At 40.4% G+C, this 21,508-nt stretch overlaps 1 protein-coding gene across 1 annotated transcript in view; it reads left to right on the top strand.

The window, feature by feature from the left end:
* The window catches only part of LOC117302663 (serine/threonine-protein kinase mTOR-like), a 38,349-nt gene extending 17,786 nt beyond the window's left edge, over nucleotides 1-20,563 (top strand). The window contains exons 17-42 of the mRNA XM_033786646.1: nucleotides 750-955; nucleotides 1,515-1,637; nucleotides 2,371-2,454; nucleotides 3,475-3,567; nucleotides 3,854-3,988; nucleotides 4,217-4,346; nucleotides 5,415-5,665; nucleotides 6,042-6,128; nucleotides 6,589-6,756; nucleotides 7,453-7,565; nucleotides 7,928-8,183; nucleotides 8,688-8,825; nucleotides 10,042-10,184; nucleotides 10,652-10,814; nucleotides 11,352-11,485; nucleotides 12,139-12,223; nucleotides 12,546-12,685; nucleotides 13,128-13,344; nucleotides 13,738-13,923; nucleotides 14,389-14,514; nucleotides 15,092-15,235; nucleotides 15,868-15,986; nucleotides 16,563-16,680; nucleotides 18,116-18,361; nucleotides 19,497-19,685; nucleotides 20,549-20,563. Of these exons, the coding sequence (XP_033642537.1) occupies nucleotides 750-955; nucleotides 1,515-1,637; nucleotides 2,371-2,454; nucleotides 3,475-3,567; nucleotides 3,854-3,988; nucleotides 4,217-4,346; nucleotides 5,415-5,665; nucleotides 6,042-6,128; nucleotides 6,589-6,756; nucleotides 7,453-7,565; nucleotides 7,928-8,183; nucleotides 8,688-8,825; nucleotides 10,042-10,184; nucleotides 10,652-10,814; nucleotides 11,352-11,485; nucleotides 12,139-12,223; nucleotides 12,546-12,685; nucleotides 13,128-13,344; nucleotides 13,738-13,923; nucleotides 14,389-14,514; nucleotides 15,092-15,235; nucleotides 15,868-15,986; nucleotides 16,563-16,680; nucleotides 18,116-18,361; nucleotides 19,497-19,685; nucleotides 20,549-20,563 (3,809 nt within the window). The remainder of the gene's footprint in view (nucleotides 1-749; nucleotides 956-1,514; nucleotides 1,638-2,370; nucleotides 2,455-3,474; nucleotides 3,568-3,853; nucleotides 3,989-4,216; nucleotides 4,347-5,414; nucleotides 5,666-6,041; nucleotides 6,129-6,588; nucleotides 6,757-7,452; nucleotides 7,566-7,927; nucleotides 8,184-8,687; nucleotides 8,826-10,041; nucleotides 10,185-10,651; nucleotides 10,815-11,351; nucleotides 11,486-12,138; nucleotides 12,224-12,545; nucleotides 12,686-13,127; nucleotides 13,345-13,737; nucleotides 13,924-14,388; nucleotides 14,515-15,091; nucleotides 15,236-15,867; nucleotides 15,987-16,562; nucleotides 16,681-18,115; nucleotides 18,362-19,496; nucleotides 19,686-20,548) is intronic.
* Nucleotides 20,564-21,508: the final 945 nt, after the last annotated feature.

The following is a 21,508-nucleotide window of genomic DNA, read 5'->3' as shown; positions in this document are numbered from 1 at the left end:
ACGTCGGTTTTCTGACTCGTAACATTAATCACAATTTCCATTTTTCAAGAGGTTGGCTTGGTGGTATATTTCCCTGCCTTTCACCCCCTCTGTTGACCTCAGTTCGAATCCATGGTGAAAATTGTTCTCAATTTCTATTCTTATTTTTTAGTGCTAAATTAATGTTATGTTAAAACACCAAAGGACCAGTCATAATACACTCCAAGTGGTCTGGGGCCAATTTCATAGAGCTGCTTAAGCAAACAAATTGCTTAAGCACGAAAATAGCTTGCTTTTTTTACACATGTTACTGGCAAAAATTTCATGCCATATGCATTGCTTGTGAGTGGTATTTAGCTGTTGTTTGCTTAGCATAACAATAGAGTGGAGTCTTGGCCGGTAGTCTGATTTTACTAAGCAAGGAATTGTTTGCTTAAGCAAAATTTTGTGCTTAAGCAGCTCTATGAAATTGGGCCCTGGCTGGCTTGTTCAGTATTGAAAAAAAGCATCGCTATTTCATTTGAAATATTGACTAGTGATAAAGATAACAGAATAGTGAAATGACAAGCTAAACTGGTCCTGCTGGCTAGTCACTAAAGAAGTGAACAGCAAACACCGATTGTGATGTTGGATGAATAAAAGTACTGTACTTTAACAAATACAAATAAAACTTATAAAGAAGTGAACATCATATAGAAAAATAGATTTGTTAATTCCGCTGTTGAATTTACTCTTTAACAATTTCCTCTCTTTCTACAAAACCCTTTCAGATCCAGACATTCGTTACTGCGTCCTTGCATCGCTCGATGATCGTTTCGATGGTCACCTTGCGCAAGCCGAGAACCTCGGCGCCCTCTTTGTTGCGCTTCATGATGAGATATTTGAGATCCGAGAGCTAGCCATGTGTACCATCGGTAGACTGAGTAATCTTAACCCAGCATTTGTTATGCCGTCTCTACGTAAGACATTAATTCAGGTATGTTTGGAAGTACACATTTTCCCCTTCTTGGGTGATACTATTTTTCAATGGTTGATGTACATTTTTCTTCATATTAATGTTGCACAGGCTGCATACTCCCCACCAGGGAGCTGAGATGGTTTAAGGAATGAATTAAGGCCCAGTGACCAGGGGTTATAATTTTGGAAGCGCTTTTAGATGCCCTCCAGATGTGAAAAGCGTGATATAAAAACTGGTTATTATTGTTACATGTAGTTCTTCATTCTTCTGTTATGAAACAGAAAGTTGTAACATGTGGATTTACTCAAAAAATATTTAAACTCTCTCATCCTGTCAATCATTCAAACATGTTTTCCGACAAATAAAGTTCTGGGCCGAGTTTCATAGAGCTGCTTAAGCTGTAAATTGAACTTGATGACTTTCTGCTTAGCAGAAGTGAGCAGGATACCAGTCACAAGCTTAATACACAACGTACAAAGTGTTGCAATCTGAACAAATAGAATTTTAAACAAATATTTGTGTGACCATTTCCATGAGGAAGCTTTTACACCGGAACCGTTTTCAAATTGTATTCCAGATATTAACAGAGTTGGAGCATAGTGGAGTAGGACGTAACAAGGAGCAAAGTGCTAGGATGTTAGCTCATTTAGTCTCCAACGCACCACGGCTGATCAGACCCTACATGGAACCTATCCTCAAGGTAAAAGAAACAAGAACGTTGATATTGTTTGAAAAAAATATAAAAAGTATATGTATGTGTCGGCACAAATTGCGTGTCGTGGGAGATCGGTCAAGACCTCTGGACTCAAACTCTTGTTTTTGATCCGCAGAGTGTTGGCTCGAGCCCCAGTCGTTGCACTTGTGTCCTTTAGCATAATAATTCACCATAATAGCTTTCCTGAGGTTTTCCTCCCGGGTCTATAAGCTGAAACTCCATTGTCTTCTCATGAGGTTCATGGCTAGTTACAGTGATTCAGGCCGTGTCGGAAATGACGACTTCGGCTACAGCTACGTCTAGATCAGCGCGTCTACCAGTGTTGAAGAATAGGCAGAGGCGCGCGATCTAGCCGTAGCTGTAGCCGAAGTCGCCGTTTCGGACACGGCCTAAGTTCACTTTTCTGAGTGTGAGAGTTCTTGGCTTCACAGCCAGAATAGATAAATGAAAAGGAAACAAAGATTAATGAAATTTGTCAATTAAAAAGTGTTAAGTTAAGGAGAAAGTGTAGATTCGTGAATAGAACATTGTAGAATGTACGAGCCGAAGGCGATTACATTGTATTCACGAATCTATACTTTAGAGTCTATTCACGGTAACGAGTCTATAGTTAAGTGTAGATTTGTAAAAATAATCCACACTTTCAACAATAGAGTGACGTCACAGAAATAGTTTAATATCAAATATTTGGTAACTCCTGTCTGTTTTTCTTGATCAGGCTCTGATTCCGAAACTGAAGGAGGCAGATCCAAACCCAAGTGTGGTTATAAACGTCCTGGCTGCAATCGGAGAGCAGGCTCAGGTAAGAGCCCATATTACAAATGCGATAAATCTTATCAAAGTGCGTTTTCAAACTCAAACAGTTCAGTTATTGGTAAACTGTATGAGGTATTTTTTCTTCTCATTTTGAATCTGCTCTTGTTCACAAAATTCTGGTTGATTTTTTTGGAGTTAATATATATTGAGCTACCATCTCTGTGTGGACTTTTTCAATCCTGATATCCTATTTGATCTGGCAATTTCATTGGATGTACTGGCTCTGCATTTAAAGGAACACGTTGCCTTGGAACGGTCGAGTTGGTCTTTGAAAAGCGTTTGTAACCAAAATGCATATGGGTAGAAAGATGTTGTAAAAGTAGAAATCAATGATCCACACAAACATGCCTCTAAATTGCACGGTTTTCCTTTTACCTCGTCGACTAACACGGTCGGCCATTTATGGGAGAAAAATGTTTTTGGGGGTAGTCAAATTTTTGACTCCCATAAATGGCCGACCTTGTTAGTTCGCAGAGTAAAAGGAAAACCGCGACAATTTTGCGGCAAATTTGTGTGGATCAATGTGTTCTACTTTTAAAACATCTTTCCAACCATATGCACTTTATAAAAAACGGGTACAAACGCTTTTTATAGACCAACTAGTCCGATCCAAGGCAACGTGTTCCTTTAAGAGGCCTTTGAAGTATGCCTGCCACTCTGATAGTAGATCTTTTGTGTTTTTTAACTGGGTGCCATCCCTATTGGCCTTGTTCTTTCCAGGGATTTTGTTAATAACTGCCCATGTTCGGTTTACTTGGCCCGTCGTTGCTGCAGCGTTAAGAACATCAAGCTCCTCTTTAAGATATAGAACACCCCCCACCCAACACCCACACCCCTGACAATCCTAAGGTTTAACTTCACCATGTAGATTTGATAGAAAAAGTACAAACCATAAAGCACGTTGATACCCTAGAAAGCTTTATGTCACCAGGCATTCTAGCTGGTTGGTTCAGCTACAATCTCTGTGTGGTGTTTTCAATCCCTGATATCCTAATTGGTTTGCCAGGTGAGTGGTATCGAGATGAGAAAGTGGATGGATGAACTCTGCCCCATCATTCTAGACATGTTACAAGACTCTGCGTCACTCAGGAAGAGAGAGGTAAGAACATTAATCAGTTCATCTTCCTTGTACAAATACTCTCTTCAATCGATGGACTTCTTACAAGTCCTTTAAACAGGGCTCGAACTTAAAACTAGACTGCAGACCTGTGACCAGTAAGTTTAGCATCGTTGAGTAAGTTTAGTATCTTATGGTTTTTCTCCCAAAATTTGAGCCCTGTTTAAACCCTAACTCCAATGGCTGATTTACTAGGATCCTTCCTATTTTGTTTGTTCAGCCATTCCCAATGATTTATTATACCTTCTACCTAAATCTGTTTTGTTAGGTTGCCTTGTGGACTCTGGGACAGCTTGTTGAAAGCACAGGGTCTGTCGTTCATCCCTACAAGAAATATTCCAACTTATTAGACGTACTTCTGAACTTCTTGAAGACTGAGCAGTCTCCTAACATCCGCAGAGAGGTGAGTCTATTTTATTAGTTTATTACTTGATATTTGAGATAAATAGTCGCAGTAAATTGTTCTATGTTCACCCCAATATTATTTTTCTTATTCTTCAGACCATCCGAGTGCTGGGTCTTCTGTGAGCCTTAGATCCTTACACACAATAGTCTGGAGGTCACAGGTTTCAAGCCGTTTTGTAGTCAATTACTCTATGCTCAACCCAATGTTATTTTTCTTATTCTTCAGACCATCCGAGTGCTGGGTCTACTGGGAGCCTTAGACCCATACAAACATAAAGTCAATCAAGGGTTTGTAGACAGCCACGGTGAGGGAGGTGCAGCCTTGAGTATCTCAGAGGTCAAGATTGGAACTGAAGGTAAGTCGCCCACAGGCCTCGAAATAACCCACGACACCCCCAGCCTTACAGCCCACAGCAGTTGCTGTAGTGCCCTCTGCAAGGTTCAAATAAAAACTTACTATTTCTTCAAAGAAGTGCCCCTTAACAAAGGAAAACTGCTGTGCGCCTTCAAGAGAGAAGTTCAAGGCGTGCACCCACAAATAAGATTGGAAACTTTGCATGTAAAGTTAAAAGGAGCACAAGTTCATTGGTTATGACACAGTGTGATCCTATGATCTCCATCTTTTAAAACCTTCAGCTCCACTGAGTTTCTGCATGTCTATGTTTTCTTCCTTGTAGCCCTTAACCTAGAGTGGCTTTTTAGCCTTGTTTTGGGCGACTCGCATACAAAAAAAGTAAACCTCTTGCGTATGACCTCATCAACTGAAACAGTCCCCTCACTGGGTTCAAAAGAAGACTTATCATGTCTGAGAATTTTGTTTACGGTGTGCACACAAGTGCAGGTTGTTAAAGCCATTGGACCCTTCCGGTAAACAGTATTGTCCAAGGCCCACACTTCGTGTATCACAACTTCTATATCAAATAACAAACCTGTGAAAATTTAGGCTCAATCGGTCATTGGAGTCTGGAGAAAATAACGGGAAAAACCCACCCGTGTATCCGCGCGTTTCGCCGTGTCATGACATGTGTTTAAAATAAATCCGTAATTCTCGCTAACGAGAATTGATGTTGTTTTACTGTTTTCTCAAAAAGTTAAGCATTTCATGGAATAATATTTCAAGGGAAGTCTTTCACCACTACTTTCTGTAAACCCTGTAAGTTATTTGTAAATCTGTGAACTTTTGGGTTTTTTTCTGTACCGAAAGGGTCCAATGGCTTTAACATTGTTTGACTTCACGATGGTGGCCTATGCCAAGCATTTCTATCCATCGGTCTACTTCGGGAGTGATTTTATTCGTTGCAAAGTGCTAGTCAGTCCTATGAGGGCATCCGTTATTGGAGTGTGAGCATCAGAACAAAATGGTTGGATCTGCTGCCACCAACATGTACCAGCTAAAAATTTCACGTCTTTGGTTTTTATGATAGGGGAGTACACCGCGAGTGAGATGCTAGTTAACATGGGCAGCGCCACTCTGGAGGAGTTTTATCCGGCTGTTGCCATAGCAACACTGATGCGCATCATGCGAGACTCCTCATTGGCCAATCACCACACCGGAGTCGTCCAGGGGATTACGTTCATCTTCAAGAGCCTTGGAGTGAAATGCGTGCAGTTCCTTCCGCAGATTATGCCGACGTACCTGAATGTTATTCGCACGAGCGATGCAGGAATAAGAGAGGTAAGCCCATCAATCAATCAATTAACCAGCCTGTCCGACCGAAGTGACCCACCTGATTGACCTGATCGATTTTGACAAACCTGATTGACAAACCTGATTGACCAACCGGCCGACTGACCAGCCTGACTGACCTGAATGACCTAACCAACCTCACTGACCTCATCAGTCGACTGTCTAACCCGACTGATTGACCCACCGACCTGACCGACTAACAGACCAGACCAACCTGACTAAAAAGGTCATGGGTTTGAATCCCATTTGATTTATTTGCCTGTTGATTTTTTCTAAGGACTCGGGGGTAAAGTACCAAGTGTATGTCAGTGTATGGTTAAAATACAAAAAATAGCCCCTATAACATTCTTTTCATTTTATGCAGTTTCTGTTCCAGCAACTAGGCATCATGATCTCGATCGTCAAACAGCATATCAGGAACTATCTGGATGATATCTTTGATCTTATCAGAGTGAGTACGATCTATTTTACTCCTGCTTTCATGGCCGTAAGAATTTCATGCTGATTTTGTGGTCATAATCTGTCTGCTTGTGAGAGTGTGTGAATCAGGAAAAATCTCCTCTTTTGTTTCTTGATTTATTTGTAGATTCTAGTTTTGATGTTGAATGTCTAAAAAAAATTGATTTTGGGGGTTTGTTTGTTTGTTTGTTTGTTTGTTTGTTTTTTTTTTTGATATCTAGTCCTCTTTGTTTCCTGTTTTCTTGATTTCTTGATTTTTTTATTTTCTTTATTTCCTAAAATATTGATTACTTGATTTATTGATTTCTTGATTTCTTGATTTTTTGATTTCTTGGTTTCTTGATTTCATAAAAACATGATTTCTTGATTTCTTACTCTCTTGATATCTTGTTACCTTTATTTCTTCTTCTGTTATTAAAGAAGACTGTTGTCTATTTTGTTACAATTTCCAGGATTTCTGGACAGTAAACAGTCCCCTGCAGAACACTGTGATTCAGTTAGTGGAGCAGACCGTGGTGGCCCTCGGGGGTGAATTTAAGCTTTACCTCCCACGCATCGTTCCTCAAATGCTGCGTGTCTTCATGCATGATAACAGCCAGGGGCGGATGGTCACAACAAAGGTAAAACAAAATATTATTAATAAAACAAACAATTAATACATATGTGTACATTAAAGTTTTTTTTTTTTTTTTAATTGACTGTTCGTTTTATGTCTAATCTCGTTTTTGGGTTTTGTAGTGCCTTTTTGGAAATTGTGTATACCCGCTCCCTTGTGTAAAATGTGTCTGTTTAACTTAAATGGCTTTTTGTATATATGCATCCGCAATTCAGCTTTTTGGCCGCCAATTTTTGCATTTTTAATAAACCAATAATAGTCATATAAACTATACACCCTACATGCTGAGAGAGGGCTAGATATGAAATTCTTCAGGATTTTTTACTGATAGAAGGATTTTCTCAAAATCTCAGTTATTTTCATCTTAAATGTTTTTGTCTTTTTGCCCCTTACCGAGAGTTGCTTTAGCCTTGTTTGGGCGGAACTTGCATAAAGAAAGGAAATAATTTAAGTTAAACGAACTATGTTTGACACAAGTACTGGGACCCGAACCCACCCATTGACGTCACCCGGGCCCAATTTAATTTTATGTGTACAACTTCTGCGAAGCGGAAAAATTAAAAGCAACATTTTCTGATTAAGTAACTCTATGAAATTGGGCCCAGAACTTGAGACCAATGCACTAAACCGTTCAGACTCATCACTCCAACTGTTTTTAAAAGATTTTTTTTCATTGTTGGAAATGTTCTTGTTGTTTTAGCTTCTGAAAGCTATGCAGAAGTTTGGTGCCAACTTAGACGATTACCTTCATCTACTTTTGCCACCGGTGGTGAAACTGTTTGACTCAAACGACATCCCCATGCCAGTCAAGAGGTAAGCATAGAGTTAACTCTTACAGTATTTTAACTGTCGATACATTTAATTCACACTTTTGATTTGAATAAAGACTTCTCTTTCAACAGACTGATTTATAAACAGATCTTGTTTATTTTGACCGGCACTAATTTCCACATGAAGTTCCCATAAAGAAGCTGTATCTCATAATTTTTACACCAAAACAATTTGATGTTGGAACGACCACTTTAATGGAATTTGAAATTGTTGATAAATTAAACAGAGTGTATAAATATGGGAAGGAATTGAATTAAAATAAAGTTTTCAAAGTTGATCAGTTGTTCTATTTAAAATTTATTATGCCAATCAACAAAATATTTTTTATTTTTTTTCTTCTTCAGAACCGCTCTTGAGACCATCGATCTCCTATGCGGAACCCTCGACTTCACCGATTTCGCTTCCCGCATCATCCACCCCTTGGTTCGCTCCTTAGACACCACCCCCGAGTTGCGTATCATCGCCATGGATACCCTTGCCTCCCTCGTCCTCCAACTGGGCAAGAAATACCAGATCTTCGTCCCGATGGTTAACAAGGTGTTGGTGAAACATCGAATCAGCCATCAGAAGTATGAGACTCTGGTGCTGAAAATTATCAAGGTAAGTGGCCAAATGTCTCTACCTCGGTTTTGCTCATTGTTTTTTTTTTTTTTTTTTTTACTGCCTTTCTCCTCTTGGGCCCTGGTTCAAATCCCAGATCAGACCAGAGCCTTCCATGTGGATGGGGTTTTCAGTTCCTACCTTATTGTGTGGATTTCCTTATGATTTTGTTCCCTCCCACATCTAAAACTTGCATTTCTTCAACTTCTCTACACAGGTATCTAAGGGTTAAAGAGTCGGTTACTTTTGGATGTCTCATGGTTTCAATACCATAGAGATGTACATGTATCCTTAATAATACCAATCAGAAAGTATTCTCTTTGAAATTTCCCACAAAATATCTTTCTCTGTGTGCATGAAGACGTTCCGACAGGTTTGGACTGTACCATTCTCTTGGTGCCTGACAACAAACTGCACAATGACTACTGGCCTAAAGACAAGTACACTTTATGAAATCTGAATGTTAGCCCCACTTTTTCAATTGAATGGTTCACCTTTTTTCAGGGAAACTCAATCGCCGAGGATGAGATTTTGTTGATGCGAACAAAGGCCAAGAAAGCAACCCAGAAGGACGATGGAAACGCCGGGATGGAACCTGTTAGTCTCAAGAAACTCCACGTCAAGACAAATAATCTGACCAAGGTAAGAAAGAAACTCCTCTGCAGAACTTGAAAAATGAGACCTGCTGTAGCAAAAACCGAAACTCCTCTTAAAAGGCAGTGGACACTATTGGTTATTACTCAAAATAATTATTTGCATAAAACCTTACTTGGTAATGAGTAATGGGGAGCTATTGGTGGTATAAATCATTGTGCTCCCTCTGAAGTAACGTAGTTTTCGAGAAAGAAGTAATTTTCCACGAATTTGATTTCGAGACCTCAGATTAAGATTTTGAGGTCCCGAAATTAAGCATCTGAAAGCACACAACTTCGTGTAACAAGGGTGTTTTTTCTTCCATTATTATCTCGCAACTTTGACGACCAATTGAGTTCAAATTTTCACAGGCTTGATATTTTGTGCATATGTTGAGATACACCAAGTGAGAAGACTGGTCTTTGTCATCAACCACATATGTCCAGTGTCTTTAAGAACTCACTCCGTGGTAGTGAAGTTAATAACTAGAAGTCCCCTTGATCCACTAAGCGAAAGTAGTAAGTCTTGGCCGATTGCCTACCTTCCTGCCAGGGCTCAATTTCATAAAGCCTGTAAGCACGAAAATTTGCTTAGCATAAAGTTTCTTCCTTAATAAAAACAGGATTTCTAACCAAATTTTAATTTGTTGCATATTGCTTGTTACTGGCATTCAGCTGTTGTTTGCTTATCCTGAAAATCACGTGAAAATTTGGTTGGAAATCCTGTTTTTATTAAGGAAGAAATTTCAGGCTAAGCAAATTTTTGTGCTTAAAGGGTTTATGAAATTGGGCCCAGGTTGTAGTGCAAAAGCAGGATAGTTCATTTCAGAACTGAGAAGCCTCCCGAAAATCTACTCCTCGGCAGTAGTGAAGTCTCGTGAATTGCAAAGCTCCTTTTTCATCAGTGGGTGTGTTAACATTGAACTACTTGGGTCATTAAACTTAATGGATGAGCAGTCAATCTGCCTGGGACAGTCGACAGCCCTACTGGTTTATGCATTATCCAGTTAGGTCCAGTGTTTGGAAAAGGAATTACATAAAGATAACAGGTGTTAGTTGTCAGAAGAAAAGGATGTTTTCTTCTAGCCTCTTTCTTTAATGGAGCTTTCCCGTAGCGATAGTTTTTACTCATTCTCTGAAAAAAATACGTTGATCTCTCTGAGAAAAATACTCATCGAAACCACATTTTTATTTAGTGGCTCATCATCTGCTTTTTGTTTTGACAGGCCTGGGCAGTTACTCGCCGAGTGTCTCGTGATGACTGGGTTGAGTGGTTGCGGAGATTGAGTGTTGAGTTACTCAAGGAGTCACCATCTCATGCTCTAAGATCCTGCTGGGCTCTCGCTCAAGCCTACAACACCCTGGCAAGGTATGACCCTCGAACCATGACCCCTGACACTAACCATACATGTAAACCGTTTTCTTTATGCTGTAAGAATTTTTGTCTTTTGAAAGTGGCAATAAACTGCACACTCTTAGCATGAGACCAGGCATACCACAGACTCCAAACATTTGGGCATTGGGTTACCATACAGTGGAGAATTTTCATGGATTTGGTACTGTACCGCCAAAACACACTCTTTATGCGCTTAGTATTAGAGACTAGAGCCCAATCTCATAAAGCCTGTAAGCACAAAAACTTGCTTAGCATAACTAAGCATTGCTTTTGTGTGAAGAAATGGGTTATCAGCCAAATTTATGTTAGGTTTACATTTTTGGGACTAATGCCCTACTCAATGTTTGCTTAGCAATGAAATTCATCAAGCAGCTCATGTTTCAAATCCTACAATCATTCTTTGTTTATTTTGAAGGGATTTGTATATATTTATTTTGAAGGGATTTGTTCAACGCTGCATTTGTTTCTTGTTGGTCGGAGCTGACAGAGACGGATCAAGACGGACTCATTCAGAGTTTGCAGAAGGCTCTGACGTCTCAAGATATCCCAGAGATTGTTCAGATTCTGCTGAATCTTGCCGAATTCATGGAACACTCTGACAAGGTAAGGTTAGCGTATTGTCATTGAGCAGTCAAGCACATCTGACTCAAGCTCTGGTGTTTCTGACCATCAGAGTGTGGGTTTGAGTCCTGGTCCCAATTTCATTCTGCAAGAAATGACTAGGGTACCAGTCGCAGCAATGATATCTGTATGGTATTCTGGCTGGTAACTCTTTTTTTGCTAAGCAAGGTTTTGTATGCTAAGCAAGTTTTTGTCCTTACAGGTTTCATGAAAAGGGGCCCCGGTCTTGACACTTGTGCCCTTGAGCAAGATACTTTACCTTAAGAGCTTTTCTAGGGTTTTCTTCCAAAATGCAAAATTGAAACTTGCTTGTCTGCTTGCTCTATGCAATCCTCAGAAAGCACCATGAGTTGTTTCAATTGCCCCTTGCCATGTGTAAACACTCCATACTTGTTTATATTGTACGTTTAAACATGACCACAAGGTCTGCTCTAGAACAATAAGAATTGCTAAACTATACCAGCTATTTATGAATAACATTGTTACTTATTTTACTTTTATTGATTAAACCCCTGCCAGGGTCCGCTACCTCTGAATACAATTCTGTTAGGGGAATGTGCTTCAAAATGCAGAGCGTACGCTAAGGCACTCCACTACAAGGAAGAGGAGTTCAACCGTGGACCAAACACTGAAATACTAGAAGCTCTCATCAGGTGAGGACCAAGTTAAACATGACTGCGGTATTTTGCTTCTTTGGTTATTTTGGTGGAAATCACTTGTTGTAACTACGGGCCAGATTTCAGTGAGAAAACAGAGTGATGGCCTCAGATATTTTGTAGTCCCTCAAAATATTCTATACTACTATTGGTAATTACTCAAAATAATTATTAGCATAAAACCTTACTTGGTAACGAGTAATGGGGAGAGGTTGATAGTATAAAACATTGTGGGAAACGGCTCCCTCTGAAGTAACGTAGTTTTCGAGAAAGAAGTAGTTTTCCACGAATTTGATTTCGAGACCTCAGATTTAGAATTTGAGGTCTCGAAATCAAGCATCTGAAAGCACACAACTTCGTGTGACAAGGGTGTTTTTTCTTTCATTATTGTCTCGCAACTTCGACGACAAAAGCTCAAATTTTCACAAGTGTGTTATTTTACACCATATGAGAAGACTGGTCTTTGACAATTACCAATAGTGTCCAGTGTCTTTGAGAGACAAATAAAATGAGTACAGTGTAACAGTGTTTTCCAGTTGTAACCTCGGGGGCTAATGACTTGAAAATTTAACTTGAAGGTGGCCTGATAAGGCCCTTTTTGCTCCACTGTGTTCCAAATATTTCTCTGATTTGTTTGTTGTAATCTTTAGCATAAACAACAAGCTTCATCAACCAGAGGCTGCTTATGGTGTCCTGCAGTACGCAATGAAGAATTACATCAACAGAGCGGAACTGGTTAGTATATTTTCTTTTCAAAGTTCCATTTTATTTTTGCACTAGTAAACTGATTATGCTTTACATGAGAACAGGCATACCACCATAATCAGATATAATATGACCTCATCGTTTAAATATCTGCCCTTCAAGATGGCGTCTGTGCGCGTGGGTGTGTGCGTGCATGTGCTGTAGAAATCTAACCGGGAGTGCTGCGTGCTTCATTGATGTACGCGTTTGGACGCGCATACGGTTCGACCTACAAGATGGCGACTTTCATAGCAAAAACATGTTTATTCAATACGGTCTTTACTGATTGTTAACTTTTAATTTGGACATTCAGCAAATCCAAGAGACGTGGTACGAGAAACTGCACGATTGGGACAACGCCCTCGCTGCATATGAGAAGAAGCAAAAGGAAGACCCAGATGATTTTGATCTGACTATTGGAAGGATGCGCTGCATGGAAGCTCTTGGAGACTGGTAAGGTTTCATTTACGATTCGTCATGCGGTGTCATGGCCGAGCAGTTTAGAATACTGAATTAAAGTTCTAGTGGTTTAGTCATCAGTGTGGGTTTGAATCCCGGATGCTTTAGTATAACTGCTTCTCTTCACCCAGGGTTATAAAAGGGTACATGTAAGGGTAGAGGTTGATATTGAGTTTGAAAAAGCCTTCTCAGCGCCACGGCAGCTCAGGGCTGTATACTCCCCAGGGAGCTGAGAAATATTTGAGGAATATTATTTGCCCAATGACCAAAAGATCGCCGCGACGAGATCGGCACGACAGACCCTTGCTGTCTCTGCGGTCGATTGATTGATTGAATGACGAGGGCACTAATCTAAAGCGCATTACATTAGTGTTAAATGAGCTATATAAGAACTAGTTATTATTAGTTATTATTATGTTTCCTTTGGATTGTCTAGGCGGCAGCTCCATGATCTTGCCTGTGAGAGGTGGCCGATGGTTTCCGATGACGGCCGGCAGCAGATGGCCCGGATGGCCGCCGCAGCAGCATGGGGGCTAGGCAACTGGGACAGCATGGAGGAATATTCCTGCTTGATCCCTCGGGAGTCGTACGACGGGGCGTTCTACCGTGCCGTCTTGGCCGTGCACCAGGATCACTTTGGACAAGCTCAACAGGTTCGTAAAAGTCTGTGTGCAAAGAATAGTCAAGCCTTGATTTTTGTTCTTGCGGGGGTATCTGGTAAGGGGCACTTCTATGAAGAAAGTTTATATTTGTACTAAAAACCTTGCAAAGGGCACCACAGCCAAAGCACGGGGCACTACGACATTTACTGTGGGTACCGTAGGTTGTTTCGAGGCCTGCCACATACTGAGCAACACAGGCTGCAGTCTCCAAGCTGGGCTATGATGGCTTTCAGAATAGACCGATCCATTAGGCTCCGTCCACGGCAATGGTTGTGATTGGTCAATGCGCATTGGGGCGGAGCTTAATTGAACAAAAAACTTTCAAAAGTATGGGGGTACACCATTGACATCATAAACACATTCTTTATTGTATTTTTGTATTAGTGCATTGACAAGGCTCGCGATATTCTTGACACGGAGTTGACAGCTATGGCTGGTGAGAGTTACGATCGAGCCTACGGAGCGATGGTCTCGGCTCAGATGTTGTCAGAACTGGAAGAGATTATTCGATACAAGCTGGTCTCAGAGAGACGGGATATTATCAAACAGATGTGGTGGGATCGACTACAGGTTTGTGAAAAATTGTAAAAGAATGTAAGAACAGCCTCTGGCCACTGGACTAGCTTGGTGGTCCAGCATTAAAACATCTGCTTAAGCATTGCCAATGTCTTTGCTTCAAATCCAATTTGAGTGACCTGCCTGTGTTTTTTTTTTCACAGAACTTGGGAATGTTCTGAGTTTACTGTACTTGATACCCTTCAGTGTCAGGGTAAAAACAAAAGATACTGTTCATGGTATTCTAAAGTCGTGCTGAAGACGATAAACCAAAATAGACTCAAATCATGTACTCTTTTCGAAAGAAAAGGTGTTGTAAATTTTCCCGTTTTATCTGTAAAGTATTTTTACTTTATTGGATTTTAAAACCTAGGGATGCATCAAGAGGAAACAATCCCACGCTTACACTATCTAATTAGATGGGATGCACAAATTTTATACCCTTTTCGTGAAGACTTTCATGTGATTTTTGTATGACAGGGATGCCAGCGTAACGTTGAGGATTGGCAGAGGATTATCCAAGTGAGATCTCTGGTCATTAATCCTCAAGATGATCTCCGCACATGGCTCAAGTATGCCAGCCTCTGCCGCAAGACTGGACGAATGGTATATATATCTGATGTATAGTCTTTTAACCCCTTAACGTCGGTATTATCAGGCCTCAATGCCTGGCTTACACGCATGACTGCATAGCAGCCTTTGTTTCCCCACAGCTGTACCGGCCACAGACTGCATTCCACGACTTACCACGTATACACAGTCCGCAGCATTCCGGAAAAGCCTTCCACCTTAAAGGGGTTAATGCACAACTATGTGCTATGCATTATATCGCATGTGGCACCCGGTGGGGCTTTATCAAATTTCTTTCATGATTGGTCATTGTCTTGAGGCGTAGCCGGACCCGGTCTTCACTGCGTGGTAATGGCCTTGGTTGGTGGCTGGCGCTGTTAACGGACCTCGCCGTTAACCACCATAGCTGTGTAGAAAAGTAACAGTGCTGACACAGCTTAAAGCCAAAACCCAAGTTTTCCGTAAAGTTGGCATCTATTGAAAACTATCTGTAGAAATAATCCCAACAGTCTCTTTGGAAGCTTACAATATCCCCTGCTCAAGTCTAATTTTAAAACCTCCACTTGTAAAGTTTCAATTCGCTTACACCATTGTTTTTTGTTTTTTTACACAGCAACTTTCCCACAAGACTCTGGTGATGTTGCTCGGGGTAGACCCTAAGAGTGTTCCAGACACGCCCTTTGAGACTCTAACGACGGTCAAACACCCTCGCGTTGTCTTCGCTTACCTCAAACACATGTGGAAGGAGGATAAACAGGTAGGAATGTTGGCGAAATTAGAAAACACCTAAACCAATTTCTAGAATTATTACCACTTGAGCAATTCGCAAGACTCTCCCCAAAAATATGATGATGGAATTCTTCAACAGGCATTACAAAGCACTCAATATTTTTATGACAGGCATTATGAAACCAATTTTTATTCCAAATGTAAGAGTTCACAAGGTGCAGTTAGTAGCTTGGTTCCAGAGCCTGTCTTGCTGGGTGGACCCAGTTCCAAGATGTTTCTGGATGGCCTCTACAGGGCCAAATTTCATAGAGCTGCTAAGCACAAAAACTTGCTTAGCATGAAATTTCATCCTTGATAAAAACAGGATTACCAACCAAATTTCCATTGTTGCATGTTGCTCGTTACTGGTATTCAGCTGTTGTTTGCTTATCCTGAAAATCTGATGCAAATTTGGTTGGTAATCCTGTTTTTATCAAGGAAGAAATTTCATGCTAAGCAAGTTTTTGTGCTTAGCAGCTCTATGAAATTGGGCCCGGGTCTTGACCATCTAAGAGCTTGAGGAATTCTGCCTTTGCCTATGTGTTGACGTTGCAGGTGTGTTGTCCTTATCAATCACAGTTCCATTATCGATACGTTATCCTTGATTTCTCTTGATTACAGTCCCAGGCGTTTGAGCATTTGCATCACTTTGTGCATTCGACACTGACCCAACACATGCAAGGCGTGCTAGGCTCCTCAGACGAAGCTGAACGTCGAGAGCTACAAACACTCATGGCAAGGTAGGTTAAATCTTTTATTTGTAAACTTAGGTGTGATCCCTGGCTACATGGCAGTGAATGGCTGACGCGCACCCCCGAACAAAGATATTTACTAACAGAGAGACAGCCAACATCGGCAAACTAGATCTTTTTTTTTATAATTTGGGGTGGGATCCCTGATTACACTGCAGTTAAAGGAACACGTTGCCTTGGATCGGTCAAGTTGGTCTTTGAAAATCGTTTGTAATTGTTTGTTATAAAATGCATATGATTAGAAAGATATGATCCACACAAGTATCACTCGAAATTGCGTGGTTTTCCTTTTACCTCGTCAACTAACACTGTCGGCCAACACTGTCAGCCATTTATGGGAGTCAAATGTTTGACTCCCATAAATGGCCGACCGTGTTAGTTCGCAAAGACCAACTCGACCGATCACAGTCAGAAATTGTACATGTGACATGGTAGTTTGGCTGTTAACCTTATTCTGGAAAGCTGCCACTTTTTGTGCTTAAGCAGCTCTGTGAAATGGGTCCCGGATTTTTTTTTTTTGGGGACAAATGTTCACTGGTACTCTGCCCCCTCTATTCCATGTAGATGTTATTTGAAGCTTGGTGAATGGCAGCAGAGTCTGGAGGAAACCAGTCAACACACCATTGAAGACAGTCTGGTGTACTTCAGTAAAGCCACTGAGCATGATCGAGATTGGTATAAGGTAGGGGGACACTTTTTACCATTTCATTTTAATTTTCATTCTGGTTTAATTGTGAACCAAAGTTTCTTTAGTCTTTGACTTTTATTTGCTGATGTAATTTTTTACATAAACAAAAATTTAATTGAACTGAATTTAATTGCATTGGATGTGAATCCAAGGACTCTCAGAAAAGCAAACTTAACCACCGTACTAGACTAGAGAATTCAGTTCTAGATTTGTGAGGAAAACCCCAGAGATATATTCTGTGGAAAACAGAAAGGGACTGAAAACCAAATCCACATGATGCTCAGCCGGATTAAAACCGGAGTCCTAGACGTGGAAGTCAATGAAAAATACCACTACACTGACCTGACAGCCCAAATAAATGTAATGGATTAGACCTATCTATCGCTACGTCACAGCCAAAGGTTTTGCCAACCGAGGTCTATGGAAAGCCATAAATGCGAAGCAAAATCAAATGGGCACAGTTTGCATCAATGTCAAGCATAATTCTGTTGTGCTTAGCTACTTTTGGGGGCTTAAAGGCAGTGGAAACTATTGGTAATTACTCAAAATAGTTATTAGTATAAAACCTTTCTTGGTGACGAGTAATGGGGAGAGGTTGATGGTATAAAACATTGTGAGAAACGGCTCCCTCTGAAGTGCCATAACTTTTCCACAAATTTGATTTCGAGACCTCGGATTTAGAATTTGAGGTCTCGAAATCAACCGTCTACACGCACACAACTTTGTGTGACAAGGGTGTTTTTTCTTTCATTCATATCTCGCAACTTCGACGACCAAATTGAGCTCAAATTTTCACAGGTTTGTTATTTTATACATGTTGAGATACCCCAAGTGGGAAGACTGGTCTTTGACAATTACCAATAGTGTCCAGTGTCTTTAACTACAGTGCTAGGGAAACATTCATGCAGGGTTTTGCCTTGAGATTTAACTTCAGTGACGAAAAAAGGGTCAGAAAATAAAGAGGTCCATTGGACCATGGACAATGTTGGATCCAAGATACTTGATCCTGCTGTCTTTAAGACACAGCTTGCTTACAGCGTGACTCCCAGCTTGGCAAACCACAGGCCCCAGCCTTATATCTGCAGAAATTATTGCTTAGCAAAACTGATTAATAGCAGAAGGTATAGGTCAGCGCTAGTAGTCATCAGCAAAGTGAAATAGCTCAGGAATACCCTACCCTACCTTTTCCCTTGGGGGTAATGTATTTGGCTTGATTATTATCTCGCAAGTTCGATAACCGATTGAGCTCAAATTTTCACAGGTTTGTTATTTTATGCATATGTTGAGACCCACCAACTGTGAAGGCTAGTCTTTGAGAATTACCAATAGTGTCCAGTGTCTTTAAGCAGCTCAATGAAATTGGGCCCAGATTAGAACTTGAAGATATTTCTTGTTTCCAAACGTTTTTTTTTCTTTTCTCCACCACCAGGCGTGGCATTCTTGGGCGTTTATGAACTACGAGGCCACCTTGTACTACAAGAATCAACCCAGCTCGGCATTCCAAGTCGTACCTGCACAGCCGTCCTCCAGCACCCCTAAGAGCAAGACGGATGAGGAGGAGGAAGAGGAAGGGGAGGGGCCTACTGAGGAGAAGAAGGGGGAGGACTTGTCCGAAACGCCGGATGAACTAAGATCGGAGATTACCCCGCATCAACAACGAACAACAACTCAGATGGTAAGCGAGTATGCTAACAGATTTTTTCTTTTGGAAGTGCCAACAAACCACCCACACTTAGCATTGTGGTGTGTCATGGCCTAGTGGTTAAGAGCCCTGGATTCAAGCTCTGGTGTTTCTGATCAGCAGAGTGTTGGTTCGAGTCCGGTCGTGACACTTGTGTCCTTAAGCAAGACACTTAACCATGCGGTTAAGAGCACCAGATTCAATCTCTGGTGTTTCTGATAAGCAGAGTGTGGGTTAAAGTCCGGTCTTGACACTTCTGTCCTTTAGCAAGACAATTAACCACGCGGTTTAGAGCACCGGATTCAATCTCTGGTGATTCTGATCAGCAGAGTGTGGGTTCGAGTTTGGTCTTGACACTTGTGTCTTTTAGCAAGACATTTAACCATGATTGCTTAGTCAAGTTGGGGAGGTAGTGCTTTCTGCTTAACCAGCCAGGCTTTTTATTGATGCTACCCAAGCCTGCGTCTGTATGGACTGTATTAAAGGGGGTAACCCTGTTTCAGCCACAGTAGTAGGTGGAAATGGCCCCTAGAAAAATAGTTGATGTGTAGCCCACACCTTGAAGTGGCCTTGAGGCCTCGTGAGATTGTTCATGTGAATGTTAAAGCCATTGGACACTTCCGGTCAACAGTATTGTCCAAAGGCCCACACTTTGTGCATCACAACTGATATATAAAATAACAAACCTGTGAAAATTTAGGCTCAATCGGTCATCAGAGTCGGGAGAAAATAACGGGGAAAACCCACCCTTGTTTCCGCACGTTTCGTCGTGCCATGACATGTGTTTAAAATAAATCCGTAATTCTCGACAACAAGAATTGATAATTGTTTTAATGTTTTCTCGAAAAGTAAAGCATTTCATGGAATAATATTTCAAGAGAAGTCTTTCACCATTACCTTCTGTAAACCCTGTAAGTTATTTGTAAATCTGTGAACTTTTTTTTTTTCTGTGCCGAAAGTGTATAACGGCTTTAAGGCTCAGCAACAAAAATCAAATTACTCCGTCGATTGTTGAAATTTTGAAATTATTTGTGGATAATGTTTTACATTTTCATACTGAGAAATGAAGTTGATTTAGGGTCAAACAGGGCTACTATTACAATCTTATTGTTCCTTAATGTTCTTGTAGAGTCACATTGAGAAGTACGCAGTGCCGGCTGTCCAAGGATTCTTCCGTTCTATATCCCTGTCGAGAGGGAATTCCCTACAAGACACGCTTCGTCTCTTGACGCTATGGTTCGATTACGGACAATGTAGTGACGTCTACGACGCTCTTGTTGAAGGGATCAAGTCTATACAGATCGACACTTGGCTCCAGGTAAGTGAAACTTTCCAAATATCCTAATATTTGACCCACTCAAAAAATATAGGATTCAAACTGCCTCTAGCTACCTGGCAATCTCGGGAGTCTAGTTGGTAAGACACTGCTCCAGAGCGGCAAAGGTCATGGGTTCGAATCCCACCCGAGTAATCATCTGATTTAGTCACAGAAGCGGTACTGAGTATACAGTGCTTACACACATCGGTTTGATGGTAAAACCAAAATGAATATTCCTAATTTAGTTCAGCAGAATTTGGTCACCAGCCAAAGTGACATGTTATGTACATGTTCGTTGTTGATGGTTCCCTGCTTGTCTTTACTGATTGGTTCTGGGATAGTGAGATCGTATTACTCCACAGTGAATGATTTTTTGGTGAAGTTAGAGACTTCAATCAGATCTACAAACTTTGGAAAATTATCAGTTTGTCTGCCACCACTTACACTGGCATATTTAGAAGTATACCATTTAAAGGATGTCTGCTGCCATCTAGTGTTTGGTGTCACCCTATTTGTTTTATTTCCATGTACCCTTTTCTATACCAAAATTTACTGTTGGAAATATTTTTAGTGGTTTTTGGAAATGGGCTACACATGTATGTAATATTTGAAAGTTCATGGAGTATATAGATAGAGAATGGTAAATTTCTTTGTCAAAGTACAGGGAAATGTTGGTATGACCTTCAAATGGTTTATAATTCTTAGTATTTGAAAAAAAAAAAATTGATGTAAAAAGTAATTGATATCTTTTTGTGTTCCTGCTGCGGTCTTGCAAAGAATTACCCATAAAGGATCCCAAAGGAGTTCTTTCAACCTCGTTGATTAGTGAAAGATTAACAAATAATTTTTTAATCTGTCTTCAGAGCTGTATAATTTAGTCGCCCTTCATTCCCCCCTCCCCCCCCCCCATACCTGTCAAAACTTTGTGATGAGTCAAAATAAATGTGTAAAGGATTGTGTGTTGATGGTTGAATTATAGTTTAGAAAAAAACTTCTTAAACAGGAAAAGATTAGAATGTATTCAAACGTGAAGTACTTAAAATGTCTTGAAATCTTTTAGGGGTGTTGGTTTTGAGTCTTGGTCTAATTCTGTGTCCCTGTGCAAGACACTTTGACTGTAATTGCTTCTCTCCATGGTTTAAAGGAACACGTTGCCTTGGATCGGACGAGTTGGTCTATAAAAAGCGTTTGAAACCGTTTGTTATGAAATGCATATCATGTTTAGAAAGATGTTTTTAAAGTAGAATATAATGATCCACACAAGTATCACTCAAAATTGCACGGTTTTCCTTTTACATCGGTCGGCCATTTATGGGAGTCAACAATTGGCCGATCGTGTTAGTCGACGAGGTAAAACAAAAACCACGCAATTTCGAGGCATATTTGTGTAGAATATTGTATTTTCTTTTACAACATCTTTCTACCCATATGCATTTTATAACAAACGGTTACAGAACGCTTTTTAAAGACCAACTCGACCGATCCAAGGCAACGTGTTCCTTTAAGGATGAAATAAATGGCCCAGTGACCAGGGTAATAATGTTCGAGCGTCAATACTTGGTTGATTAATTTTTACAAAACTTTTATTTTATTTATATCACTCATCAACTTCTGTCAACTTATGTGAACTTTTACAAGAATCTAATTTCAGTAACATTGATAAGAAATATATATAATTATAAGCCTGAGCTTGCAAAATGAAATTATTTAATTTTTTTAAAAAGAACTTTGATGGATTTCAAAGAGCAGTAGTCATTTAGATTTTCCACTGACTAAATATCCAAATAATTGTTACTTGTGAGGCCCCTCTCCTCCCCACAAAA

Source organism: Asterias rubens, chromosome 18, assembly GCF_902459465.1.
Source record: "Asterias rubens chromosome 18, eAstRub1.3, whole genome shotgun sequence".
In the NCBI taxonomy this organism is placed as follows: Eukaryota; Metazoa; Echinodermata; class Asteroidea; order Forcipulatida; family Asteriidae; genus Asterias; species Asterias rubens.
This window is presented reverse-complemented; position numbering and strand designations above follow the sequence as displayed.